At 33.3% G+C, this 13,017-nt stretch overlaps 1 protein-coding gene across 19 annotated transcripts in view; it reads right to left on the bottom strand.

The window, feature by feature from the left end:
* The window catches only part of SLC4A7 (solute carrier family 4 member 7), a 98,722-nt gene that overhangs the window by 28,802 nt on the left and 56,903 nt on the right, over positions 1–13,017 (bottom strand). For 10 of the 19 annotated variants that reach the window (XM_074312738.1, XM_019745259.2, XM_074312736.1 and 7 more), the window contains 5 exons: positions 11,615–11,730; positions 9,503–9,660; positions 7,999–8,086; positions 5,199–5,345; positions 1,064–1,170 (listed from right to left, as the gene is read on the bottom strand). In XM_074312738.1, coding sequence (XP_074168839.1) covers positions 1,064–1,170; positions 5,199–5,345; positions 7,999–8,086; positions 9,503–9,660; positions 11,615–11,730 — 616 coding nt within the window. Of the gene's footprint in view, positions 1–1,063; positions 1,171–5,198; positions 5,346–7,998; positions 8,087–9,502; positions 9,661–10,400; positions 10,461–11,614; positions 11,731–13,017 lie in introns of all 19 variants that reach the window. The other 9 variants (XM_019745254.2, XM_019745246.2, XM_074312735.1 and 6 more) reach the window with 1 other exon arrangement.

The following is a 13,017-nucleotide window of genomic DNA, read 5'->3' as shown; positions in this document are numbered from 1 at the left end:
ACTACATCATCAAACCAGTAATTGATTATTTAACAGTTTACATATGAGGCTCTCAGGGGATGGTGAGATCAATGGTGACTTTGGTACTTCTCAGTGACCAACCCTATTTCAGTTTGAAGTTTGAGAAAATAATAATAACAATATCTACTATCAGACCAGCACCTTGCACACAGGTACAGAGTCTTATTCTCTCTTATATTCACAGAGACTAATATATTGGTAAATAAATTAACTGTGAGTTTAAGCTTCTCTAAAATTTACATTCAGTATGCCAATTGTTATTTTACTTCTATATAGTGTTCTTTAGGCGTGTCATTAATCTCTCTAATAGAGTGGTTTTTTTAAACAAACATTTAAGATTCAAGACTTTTGCTTACACAGCGACAACCAGTGGACGAAACAGTATCAATATCCACATGATTTTCTACAATATAAAGATACCATAACATTTCTCTAGTTCTACAAAAATATTTTAAAACAATGTTTGCACCTCGCAATATTTCTATTCTTTATTTCTAAAATGAAGAACTTCAATAATTTTTCTAAATAGGTTTCCGGAGATCATTACCACGGTTTAAGTATATTGATCTAATTTTACATTATCTCATGATACAATGCTCATTTAAGAGTTTTAAGTCTGCACACATAAAACACCTTGGTTATCACTCCTCTCTATTCCCATAATTCTCCAACTTCACATGGAGAATTGTAATCAGACTCCACACTTTCTTCAAGAACCTTCTTGTAAATTAATGTAAATTAACCTACTATATAACTGTGCAATACTCTTAACGTGTGGTGCCTAACATTTTCATTTTAAATTAAAGTTTGACATGCAGAACCCAAGTGTATACTAGTAAAATTACTTTAAGATGCATATTAATTTTCCTTAGTATCATATCCCTATATACCACAAGGTACATCTTTTTAAATATGAAAAAAAGAATACTGTATAAGATTAGGTTTCAAATATTTGCCAAGAAAAAGACTGTTTATGCCTTTTTCATCAAATCAACCCCTAGTCTCAAACAGACACCCACACGGTATCAGGATGTGTACCCACCGTCCAGTCCTCTGGAGCTCAGGCCCAGCATGATGAGCAGCTTCTTTAGAAATCTCACCCGAACTGGGGGCGGACCCATTGGGAAATACAGGAATCTTTCTCTTTTCCTGCATTTCATGAGAAAAAAAAAAAAAAAAAAGAAAACCTTTCAGAATTCTGTTTTAAGAAAGCTGAGACGGCATCTTCAATTAGAGGAAACACGAGCTCTCACGCTGGATATATATTTAATTATTGCTCCTAGAAAAAAATGCTTCCTAAAGTAAATGTCAACTTTAAATACACTGTACTTTAGAACAGAATCTAATATTCATCTCTATAAATAAATTGAAACATTTTAAATTTATGATTGGCTTTTTCCATTTTGTATTCTAATACCAAATATACCATAAAACACATGCATACACACCATTTCAAATTACTCTTCAACATAGGAACATAAATATCCAATAAAGCATCTTACCAACCAGAATTTTTAAAATATTTCTCATGTTAACTACTGAAAATGTACTTTACATTAAGAAAAAGTAAATGTGATTTTTCTTTTCCCTTAAAATATAAGTAGCTTAACAGTTGTTTGTTAAACACATTTTAATAAAAATCAATTTCCCATTATATTTTATTATAAATTCAAGAGTATTATTCTCATGATAAAGGATTCTGCCCCCTCACTTGAAGAGAAAGAAGTGAGCTTTTAATTTGTTACTTCCAGAAGTCAGAGGTTGCTGGGCCAAAAAGGAGAGGGAGAGGAGAGAGGAGGGGAGGGGAGGGGAAGAGAAGGGAGGAGAGGAGAGGAGAGGAGAGGGAGGGGGAGGGGAGGGGAGGGGAAGAGAAGGGAGGAGAAGAAAGGAGAGGAGAGGAGAGGAGAGGGAGGGGGAGGGGAGGGGAAGGGAGAGGAGGGGAGGGGAAGGGAGAGGAGGGGAGGGGAGGGGAGGGGAGGGGAGGGGAGGGGAGGGGAGCAGGGAGAAAAAGATGACAGTGGGGGATTGTTCATCCCAGAAGGTCCCCTGTGTCAAAGGCTCTGGATGAACTATAAACATACACTATCTGGTTTATATGTTCAATATTTATACAGTAGAAAGACTTATCTATAATCATAAGATTACCATTTGAATATATCAAAATTAAAAATTAAATTGCATCTTAGCTCATTGCAGAAAGAGAAAATAAAAATTATAGAATTCCTAGAAAACAAAAATAATGGAAAATACTATATATCACAATCTATGTGATGCAACAAAAGCATCATTCAAGAAAATTAAGCACTTATATTTAAAAAAAATGACAGAATAAAAGTGAATGAATTAAGCATCTAACACAGGAACTGTGAAAACAAACAACAGTAACAAAAATCTTTCCTGAAGGAAAGTGAAAGGAATGAAATAAAACAGCTAAGTTAAGAAATTGAGTTAGAAAACCAAATAGTTTTTAAAAAGGAGAACTAAATAAATTTTAAAAGCTGTTCTATTTGAAAAATACGATAGGCCATTAGCTAATACATAGCAAAAGCTATGCCAAAGAGGAACTTCACAAACCACAACTGAAGGAAATTTTGTATATATGTGTGTGTGTGTGTGTGTGTATACATATACACATATATATACATATATATACAAATTTTGTATATATATGATATATATGTGTGTGTGTGTGTATATATATATATATATATATATATATATATATATATATATATATATCATATAAAGAGAGACTATACTGTACATCCTATGAAAATAAAATTTAAAACCTTGGTGAAATGGGTAACATACTAGGAAAACATAATTTCCCAAAACTGACACCAGAAAAGAGGGAAATAATAATTTTCTAGGAAAATGTAACTTACCAAAACTGACCCCAGGAAACATAAGAAGCTTACATAAACCAATTTCCATGGAAGAAATAAGCAAGTCGTAGAAGCCTACCATCCAACAAAAGATTCAAGCTCAGAATTCTTTAAAAAAGAATTCTTCCAACTTTTAGAACCAAATTATTCCAAGCCATTTAAAGTTTTAAGATCACAGAAAAAGGAAAACTTAACATTTCTTTTTATGAAACAAATGTAACAATGATATCAAAACATGAAGACTGCACAAAAATCTATAGACCAATCAACTTAGAGAGATGGAAACAACTTAAATAAACTACTAGACATAGATTACCAGCACTTCAAAGCACAAGTTGGGTTTATTCCAACAATGCAAGAGTGTTTTCATATTAAAGAATCTATTAATGTTTTACTCTGATAAATAAAACTCATATGATCACAAAAACGCCTTTTGACAAAACTCAATGTCCACTTACATTAAAAATTTCATATAAATAGAAATTAGGGTACTTTCCTAACATGATAAAATGTGTATTTTGGTTCCAGTGTCAGAAACTTAATGAGAGAAACACTAGACACTTGACTACAGTTAGAAACAGATAAGAAATGCCCATTTAAAGTCACCTACTACTTAACACTATTAGAGATTTTAGTCAATACAATTAGACAACAGAATACATAGAGGTATACAAATTTAAAAAGGAAGGATAAAATTATCTCTTACTGCAGATATGACTGAAAATATATGCAATAAATAAATTAAGAAAGATAGTAGGATAAAAAAGAAATATACAGTAACAAAAGGCCTTCATATATATAAAGTAACAAACAGAAGATGTAATGGAACAAAGACTTCATTTACAATAGCAACAATAAAGACAAAATACTTATGAATACACACACTCACCAAGAAGCATGGAAAAGTGTAGATAAGGAGAACTTTATATAATATTCCTTAAGGACACAAAAACTGAGTTGAAATAGGAAAACAACTGGGGAAAGGTATACCATGTTCTGGAATAGATTCAATGTTACAAAAATGTCAAGTTTCCCTCAGTTCACTTAGAAATTTAACTGCCGTCACAATTTTTTTTAATCAGGTTTTATTTCTGTAAATAGAAAGCTGATTTTAAAGCTTACATAGAAAAATAAATATGCAAAGATGGCCAAGGAAATTCAGAAAAACAGTAAGAGAGGGGTCAAGAATGAATCTAGACCTGCCGGATACTAAGATATGCCAGAAAGCCTCAAAAATTAAAGTATGGAATTGGTCCATGAATAGAATACACCAATGGAAAATAAATTCCACAAAAGACCTGCATGCATATGGAAATTTAGTAAATGAGAAAGGCAACATCACCATTCAAAGGGAGTAATGCTTAATTTTGTAATAAATTGAGACAGACAACAATTTAGAAAAAAAGATAAAGCTGAATGCATACTCCACATAATATACCATAATATACATGATGAATTTCAAAGGATCAATGATCAATTTAAATGTTAAAAAAAAAAAAATGTGGTAGAGGGCAATGAACAAAAAATGTTCAGGAATAGTCAACCTTATTAATTACAAAAATGCAAATTAAAACCCATATTAAACTACCCAATATAGTAAGATAAAGATATCTACCAGATTGACAAATACTAAACAGTTTGACAACATATTGTGTTAGTAAGTCTGTAGGGACATAAGAACATACATCACTGTGGGAGTCCAAAATAGTTCATCGTGATTAAAAAGAGATTCTGGTAATATCTACGAAAATTATAAATTCCCATGTGAGCCAGCATTCCTATTTTTGGGAACCTATCCTAGAGATACATCTGCACAAGACTAATATGGCATATGAATACTATGATAGGGTTTGTAATAGCAAAAGACTGCAAACAACCTGAGCCCAGGAATAGAATAAACTATGATATACCCATAAATGGAATACAACAAAGCTATGAGAAAAAGAATAAGAAATATTTCTATTATTTCTTATAATCAGATCTCCAAGATATATTGTTTTATGATTAAAGCAAGGTGCAGAACAATACATGTAGTATGTCAACGTTTGCTAAGAGGAGGAAATAAGACTATATATTCCTATTTCTTTGTACTGAATAAAAACTAAAAGGATAAACGAAAAACGAGTAACAAATGGCAACCCACAAGCGGTAGGTATAGGGATAAAAATGTAAAGGGGACATGCTGGGGTACAACTTCCCTGACTGTACCTCTTTCTATAGTTTTCATTTTTGAAAATGTATAAAGTATTCAAAATATTTTTTTAAGTAACTCAAAGAATTGTACATTCTTACCTGAGAAGGAACACTTTTTGGTGGCTCTATGCGTATAGAAGGATCCCACTCTCCTGGAGGTAGGACAGTTACTTGGTCTAAAAATTCATCAATTCCAGATAAGAGGTCATTTCTGTCTTTTGCTTTATAAGCTACATCATGAAATATCTAAAGAAAAAAAAATGAGTAAAAGGACTTTAAAGTTGAAAGAAAACTCTACATAGTAAATCCACTTTAGATATCATAGATAAGTCTGCAATAAAGATAATTACCTAACCTCTTACCCAAACAGGTCTCTATCCCACCCCGAACAGCAACTATAAAAAATAACCCACTATCAGTATCATTAGATAAATTAACAGTAACAATCAAACAACAAAAGAAAATAGTGATGTAAGACAAAACAATTTTTTAAAAGAGAAACTTTTTAAAAGAGAAATTTTTAAAAAGAGAAATAGTATTATACTCAGTAATTCATTACAAAATAAAATATAATAGCATATCAGTTCACTTATGGGATATAGTAATGTCATTTATCCTAAAGTTTGCAATCATGGATATGCAAACAGTTTTACTTAAATAATTAATTTATTTGATCACTTATATATACTGGACGCCTACTATTTGCCAGGCACAAATCCAAGCACCGTGTGTATAGGGCAATGGACGCTGCACTCAAGAACCAAGGTGAAAGACAGTGAAACAAGTTAATCACATGTATACATCTGCAGGTAACAATAAACGCTCTGATAAAAATAAAGCAAGGCAAAGGAAGGTCTCTTAGAGGAGGTAACTGGGAGAAATCTGAAAGAAATGAGGGACAAACACATGCATTGGGTAGTGGAGTGAGGTGGAGATGGTGGAAGAGCACTCAGGCAAAGGAAACAGCAGTTGTAAATGTCCAGAGGTAGAAATAATCATAACACATCTGAGCAACGAAGAGAAAGCTAATGTGCCCAGAGCAAAATGGGGAAAGAGGGGTGAAGAGTAGTAGTAGGATGTAGGTTTTGAGAAGTACTAGGTGTGATAAAAAAATACGATGAATGCTTACATTAAAAAAAAATTTATTATAGTAAAAAACACATTGGCATTAATCCCCCTCAAAATACTCCCTCTCGTTTAGAACACACTTACCCCCCTCATTCTTGCCACTTTCTGAAGCAGTTCTGGAAGTCCTCTTTCCTGAGTGTCTTTAGTTGTGCTGTCGTGACTGCCGCAGTGTCCTGAATCGATTCAAAACATTTTCCTTTCAGGGTCATTTTGACTTTGGGAAAGAGCCAGAAGTCATGTGGTACCTGATCCAGTGAATAAGGTGGATGAGGACACACCATAATGTTTTTATTTGACAGAAATTGCCGTATACCAGAAGCGATGTGTGACACAGAGCCTTTCTGTTGTGATCAAAATATATGGTGAATGCTGTTCCTGAGCACCATTCAACGGAAAGGCAGGGATCTTCAATACGGCAAGTGGGATGTCAAACCTTAGTAACAGTGTGTGACAAGTTTCAACTTGTTTGGTGCAGTCAGTCGGGTGTGAGCTACAGTTGAGAGTGGTGTATTTTAAAGCGTGCCGTAAATCATCCTCCATCATGACAATGCTCCGTGTCACTTATGGTACAGCAACTTCTGGTACGGCAACTTCTGTCAAATAAAAATATTACCATGGGTCCACATCCACCTTATTCATCAGATCTGGCACCATGAGACTTCTGGCTCTCCCCCAAAGTCAAAATGATTCAGGACATCAAGGCAGCCATGACAGCACAACTAAAGACATTCATGAAAGAGGACTTCCAGAACTGCTTCAGAAAGTGGCAAGAACAATGGGTAAGTGTGTTCAAAGTGAGGGGGAGTATTTAGAGGGAGATTAATGGCAAAGTGTCTTTCACTGTAATAATTTTTTTTTTTATTTAAACATTCACCGTATTGTCTGATCGTATGTAGAGGCTAGATTAGATAGACCCTATTAACACAATGATAAAGTGTTTAAGTTTAAACATAAATAGGTGTATAACAGGATGTCACCGACACACCTGGATCAAAGATATGATATATTCAGATCTGCATGTTATGGATAGTGTAGAGGAAAATACTATAAGAGATAGACCCATAAAAAAAATCCATTTTAATCACCAAAGGGAAGAAGGTAAGAGAGTCTAAACCAGAGAATTAGCACGGACATGGAAGGAGATGACAGATTAAGTGCAAAGCACACTGAAGAGGTAAAATCAGTAAAGGTTGTGACTAACTGGTTGAAACAGAATAGAAAAAAGAGGGCATATCCAGATATGTGGGGTTTCAGATCCCTCAGGGACTCATGGCAGAGATGTCTGTTACCTTATTATAAACCTCGTCCCCCAGAGAGAAAAGTCCTGATCCGCATAGATCACGGTCACAGATGAAGTTCACAAACAGAAGAGAGAAAAAAGGGCAAAAGATAAAAGTCCTGAGAAAATCCAAAAGAAATGATATCCTAAAATCCAGGATGGAGAGAATTTCAAGAAAGTGGTCAATAATTTCAAACGTTGGAGAAAGGTGAGAGACCAAAGAGTTTATCTATCTGTTGATTCTGACAGGAAGGTCTTCAAGATCTTAACAAAGGTAAATGGTTGGAGAGTGAATATGAGCTATAATAGTACAGACAGCAAGGACATTTGTTTAAGCTTTACTATGAAAGAAAGGAGCACCGTAATTTAGTATACATTATAAGCTTCATAAGCAGTGTCCATTTCAAAGAGATTTGAAACTCCACTTCAAAGGGATTTCAGATATTATATGCTTCATAACCAAGTGTCCACTTCAAAGGGTATTTTAATTACCTCATCCGTCATGAGAGTGGCTATTGATCTTCCAATTTCATGGTACTGTGGTGCTTTGCCTGCTGGACCCAGTAACAGAAATAAAAACCTAAGGAAACATTAAAATACATAGATTTAAACATGAACAACATACACACAAAAATCTCAGCAATCACAAAAAAATCATTCAAATGTAAACACAAAAGTAACACTTGGACCTCTTTTCCATCCTCCCACATCTGTCACTGAAAAAAAGATGGCAGTTCTACTCAGATGAAAGCAGATCACAAAACTAAGAAAGGCATTCATAATTAACTTTCTACCAAGTTATTATTTCCCATCCTCCTTAGGGAAGACAGTAATTAAGGAATTTAATGTTTTACAGTAATATTTCCCATCTTCTATATTCTTTTGAATTTGGGTGAACAATTTTTTCTGGTCTGTATGGACAAAAAATAATATTATAAAAAATAATAAAATTAGTGAATACCAATCCCACTTAAGTATTTAAAAGTAAGGTTTGTCTAATAAAATAGTTAAGGAATATACACAAAAAATCCACAATCCCACAAAATACAGTCTAGATAAAGACACTAATACGGTAAATAAAGGACTAATTCCTTTGGGAGGAAAAAGAATTTTTATCTACAACTCCAAATTTAACATCACACTTCATATTATTTGATTTTTTAAATCTATTTACAGTCACTAAATAAAAAGTATTTAACTTCCTACTTAGTTATGTCCTTATTAACACTACAGTAAAACAGTAATATGCACACTTATCCAAATGAGAAGTATTCATCGTCCTGCTTTATGAGAACTTCAGTATGACTCTATGGAACTGCTTTTCTCATTTATCTTAATACTGTGCAATTAGTGCACCTCCAGTAAAGCATGTTAAAAACAGGTTCATACATTTCAATCAAGTTACAATTAATTCTACAGTTTTATTATTACAAAAATAATTTTAAAACTTTTAAAAATTATTCTCATTTAAAATTAAATTTATACAGTTGAAGATTTTGATCAGGTCAGGACAAAGTATTTTCCCTAATTCAGAGGCATTATCATATTTAATCAATCCTGTGAGGTATTATATTATACTCATTTTACCAAGGAATCTTAGAAAATTTAAGTCAGGCTTGACTTTCCCACAAAAAGTGGCAGAACAAGGATTCAATTCCGTTTTCTCTGACTCCAGTGCCTGCACAGAACATAATAGGTCTAAAATGATGAACTGTTTTTTAAACCAAAGTTCCTGCAATACCGAACTTCTTACAAAGGTATAAAAGCAAAGCATTTTTTTAAAAAAGGGATGCTTTGTTTTCTTTTTCATTTTTAGATCTAGAAGTAAAGATCATTTTTTTTATCCTCTAATAGTCAAAGCATTTGGTACAAAGACAATACGAACAATTAAAAGACCTTTTATTACATAAAACAACACGTTCCTTTAGGAGATAAAAATGTTTAGATTGTGGACCTTCTGGGACCTGATTGGACCTGATTGGTACTAACTCTTTACCTGGTAGGAACAGGGACCTCAGTCAACCCTGATAGGAGAACAGCAGGAGCCAGTCTTACAAATGCAATTATAGGTCTTTCCAAAAAGTCTACTTCTCCCACCAGAACATTGGATGCCTCGGCTCCCGAAGGAATTTTTTTCATGAAATTCATATCAACCTATTGACAAATAAATAACAATTAAAAATAAAATCTGCATGGTATTTAAGACTATTTAAAGGGGAAAAGGAAAGAAAAGAGGCTTTTAAGACTAGTATTTGTTCATCAAAACTAGTGATCTAACGAATGTATAAATGCCAAAATTCTCACAAGTACAAAGAATGGAGTAGACAAATACAAAAAAGCAAGCAAAACACATCTATCAAACAATACTCCCAACTGTTTTAACTGTCATGATCTTTACTACTTCAGAGATCTAAATTATCAAACATACAAAGTGGAGAAAATTTTCAATGAATAAAACACTATTCATTAAAAACTATTAAGGACAAAAATATAGTTCACAAACTAACAATGGCTCATGAAATTATACACAGTGCTAAAAAAAAACATTCATTTCATGATTATCTACTATTTAATTGTAGAAATGCAGTTTAGTCCCTTTATATTTTTTGTTAAGTCCTTTTTATTTTAAAGAACGCTGGGCACTCCCCCAGGCTTTCATTAAGTGGGGGGAAAAAAGTTTTTATTTTTATTCAAAACTCAAATAAATAGCCATTATTGATATAGGTATATGGCAGTGCTACATAATCAAATTTAGTTGTCTGTGTATAATTGCAAAGAAAAGGTTACAAACATATTGTCAAAGTATGGGAACTTCTTCATTTATACGCAGTTTCACACAAGTCACTAAACAACCACTTACAAGGCTATCTATTAAAAATAAAACCAGCACTTACAGCGGGCCTCTTGAGTCCCACACCCAGTGTGCCACAACTACAGTGCCAGGAGGCAGACTCCTGCCCAACAGGAGACAAGGAGGTGTACACAAGGATAGGCCAAGTAAAAAAAAGTAAAACTGTGACAGAGGAGCAAAAATAAACGGCATCTGCCATGTCTAGAGGAGATCTATAATGTAAATTATATTTATTTATTCATTTAACAAGAATAAACTGCAATTTAATTACTGAACACTTTGTACTCATCTGGAGTAATAGGAGCAGCAATAAAAATACGATCAACTTATAACAGAAGTAAAAGTACAATAGCCTTTCTATGCAATCAATGTCCCATATGCAAGGCTTTTTAAAATTTTAGAGCATGAAACTCGGCAAGTTATATAAAGCAAATCATCATTTAAACTCCTTTTCTACAAAATGTGATTTACACTTTGCATCACAAAATAAAAGGATTTCAAGAAATGAATCTTAACTTGAAAGGATCACATTAAGTGCCTGACATTGGATAAGTAGAGAGTATCATCCTATAGCAAATAAATATCATTAAATTACAATGTCCACAAGAATCGATTATTCAGAAGTAGTAATCATAAAGTACTTTTTAAATTCAACTGTAATTTGAACTTATAGGTTTTTGCCCTGTTTTTTTGAAATTTCTTTTTCTATTTCAGCTCAATACTCATCTACCAAAATTAAAAAATTATACTTGAGATAAGTGAATTGTTTTTAAATTCATGCCTTTACCTACCCATGGGGAAGCACCGATGTTTCCCAGTGACAATCCAGAAAGTACTGACACCATAAGACAGTAATTCTGGGATCGCATTACAGCCCAGAAAAGGCCGAATCACTACTACTGCTGTAACATCATTCCCAGAATTAATCTTTCTAGTGGTGGTAGTTCCAGAACAAATGACTGTAATTCAAAAGGTACTGAAGTTTCATGATATCTATGGGTAGGTATAGATGAAAATACTATATTATTCACATATTCTTTTGTCAGAACTTCTAAAACCAATAAGACATAAAGTTACTCAAGTGCTGTAAGATTATCTTTCTCACAACAGCTGATCTTAAATTAACTTATCACAAGCATCACATGCCGGTTTGTAAGCACCTGTCTATTTATTATAATCAATATTAATAAAGGCACATTGCTAGTGATTTTCTCAGTAAGAATGATTATGAAAACGTATAGTTAATGATAGAATTACCTTGCTGAAGTCTACAGTACTATTTTCTCTGCTGCCTCCACTTCCATTACCTTTAGTCTCTCCACTTTTAGTATTGTCCAAGTTTCCAGGTGCAGACTGTGGAGAGGCTAAAACACCTGCATTTAAGAGGAAACAAATTCCAAATTAATAAGGAGAAAATTCACTTTGCAACCTGACTCTCCTCATAGCCTGAAAGTGACAGTTTATAAAAAGCAAATGTGCAAAGTAAAAAAAAAAAAAAAAAGTGCCAAGTATTAGTACCACACCAGCAAGACTAGAATAACATTTTAAGCAATAATAAAGCTATACATTTTTACATTTTAAATAATATAATTGGAATTTACAAAAATGGTGGCCTTTGCAAAAAGAAAAAAGTGACCAGGTGCGGAACCACAGAAGATGGAAGACCCGACAGTCTGATTACCACTACAAATACTTAGGGATTAGACTTGCAATGTATCTAACATACATGAGAAGTGTAGAGGTTAATGATGCCTAACTACAGTTAGCATGCTTACCCCAAAAACAACATAAATGTTCTGATAAACCCTTAGTGTAACTCAGAAAATTAAAGACCTACATTAACTAAATGCAGTTTAAATGTACCATAATATTCCATGATCCCAACAGTTTCCTCAAGAATTTCCATTTCTGTTAGGTAGTTAGTATTTATGAGCTGCCTACTGTCATTATTCCTAAGAAATACAACCTCATAATAGCAATGCTTTTACAACATGAATACAAAGAGTACGGATTATATAATTAAACAGATCTGTGTTGAAATGAGCACTCTCTGCCACTTTGTACCTATGTGACTTGAAGTAACTCACTCAACCTCTAAGATCCAGGCAAACCTATGAGTTTGTTTGGATTAGAAATGATAGACACATGTTCTATAAAATTAGCTTGTTTGGATAACAAATGATAGATACATGTCCCCGTATTCATATACTCCTTTCAAGTGACATTCAGCAGCAACATTTCACAACAGTAATATAACCTAAAGTCACCCTGTAGTATATGACCAACTGCTACCACCATGAATTTTGCAAAAAGTTCAAATCTCAAAAATTTTAAAGTACATCACAGATTTCTACCATTAAATGTATTGCATTTTTTCAAAACACCCAAAATTGTCCAGTTCAAGAATATAGATTAATATTACCCAAAACGCTGAGTATCACTGGAGAGAAGGCACTAAACTGAACTACAACAGACTTTACTTTCAGTTTTGACTCTACCACTCACATCAATCTAGTGAACTACAGAAACACAAACTGTTTGTGGTTACCTCCTTATAAATCTTGAAGTTAATATTGGTAATTAAATTCCAGAATTTTAAGCACATCAATTATTTCATGTATCTAAGAAAGTTTCCATTTTTCTAGAATACAACATACTAT

This window comes from Rhinolophus sinicus, linkage group LG10 (genome assembly GCF_036562045.2).
Source record: "Rhinolophus sinicus isolate RSC01 linkage group LG10, ASM3656204v1, whole genome shotgun sequence".
In the NCBI taxonomy this organism is placed as follows: Eukaryota; Metazoa; Chordata; class Mammalia; order Chiroptera; family Rhinolophidae; genus Rhinolophus; species Rhinolophus sinicus.
Note: the sequence above shows the minus strand (reverse complement) of the source record. Positions and strands in the feature narration are given on the sequence as shown.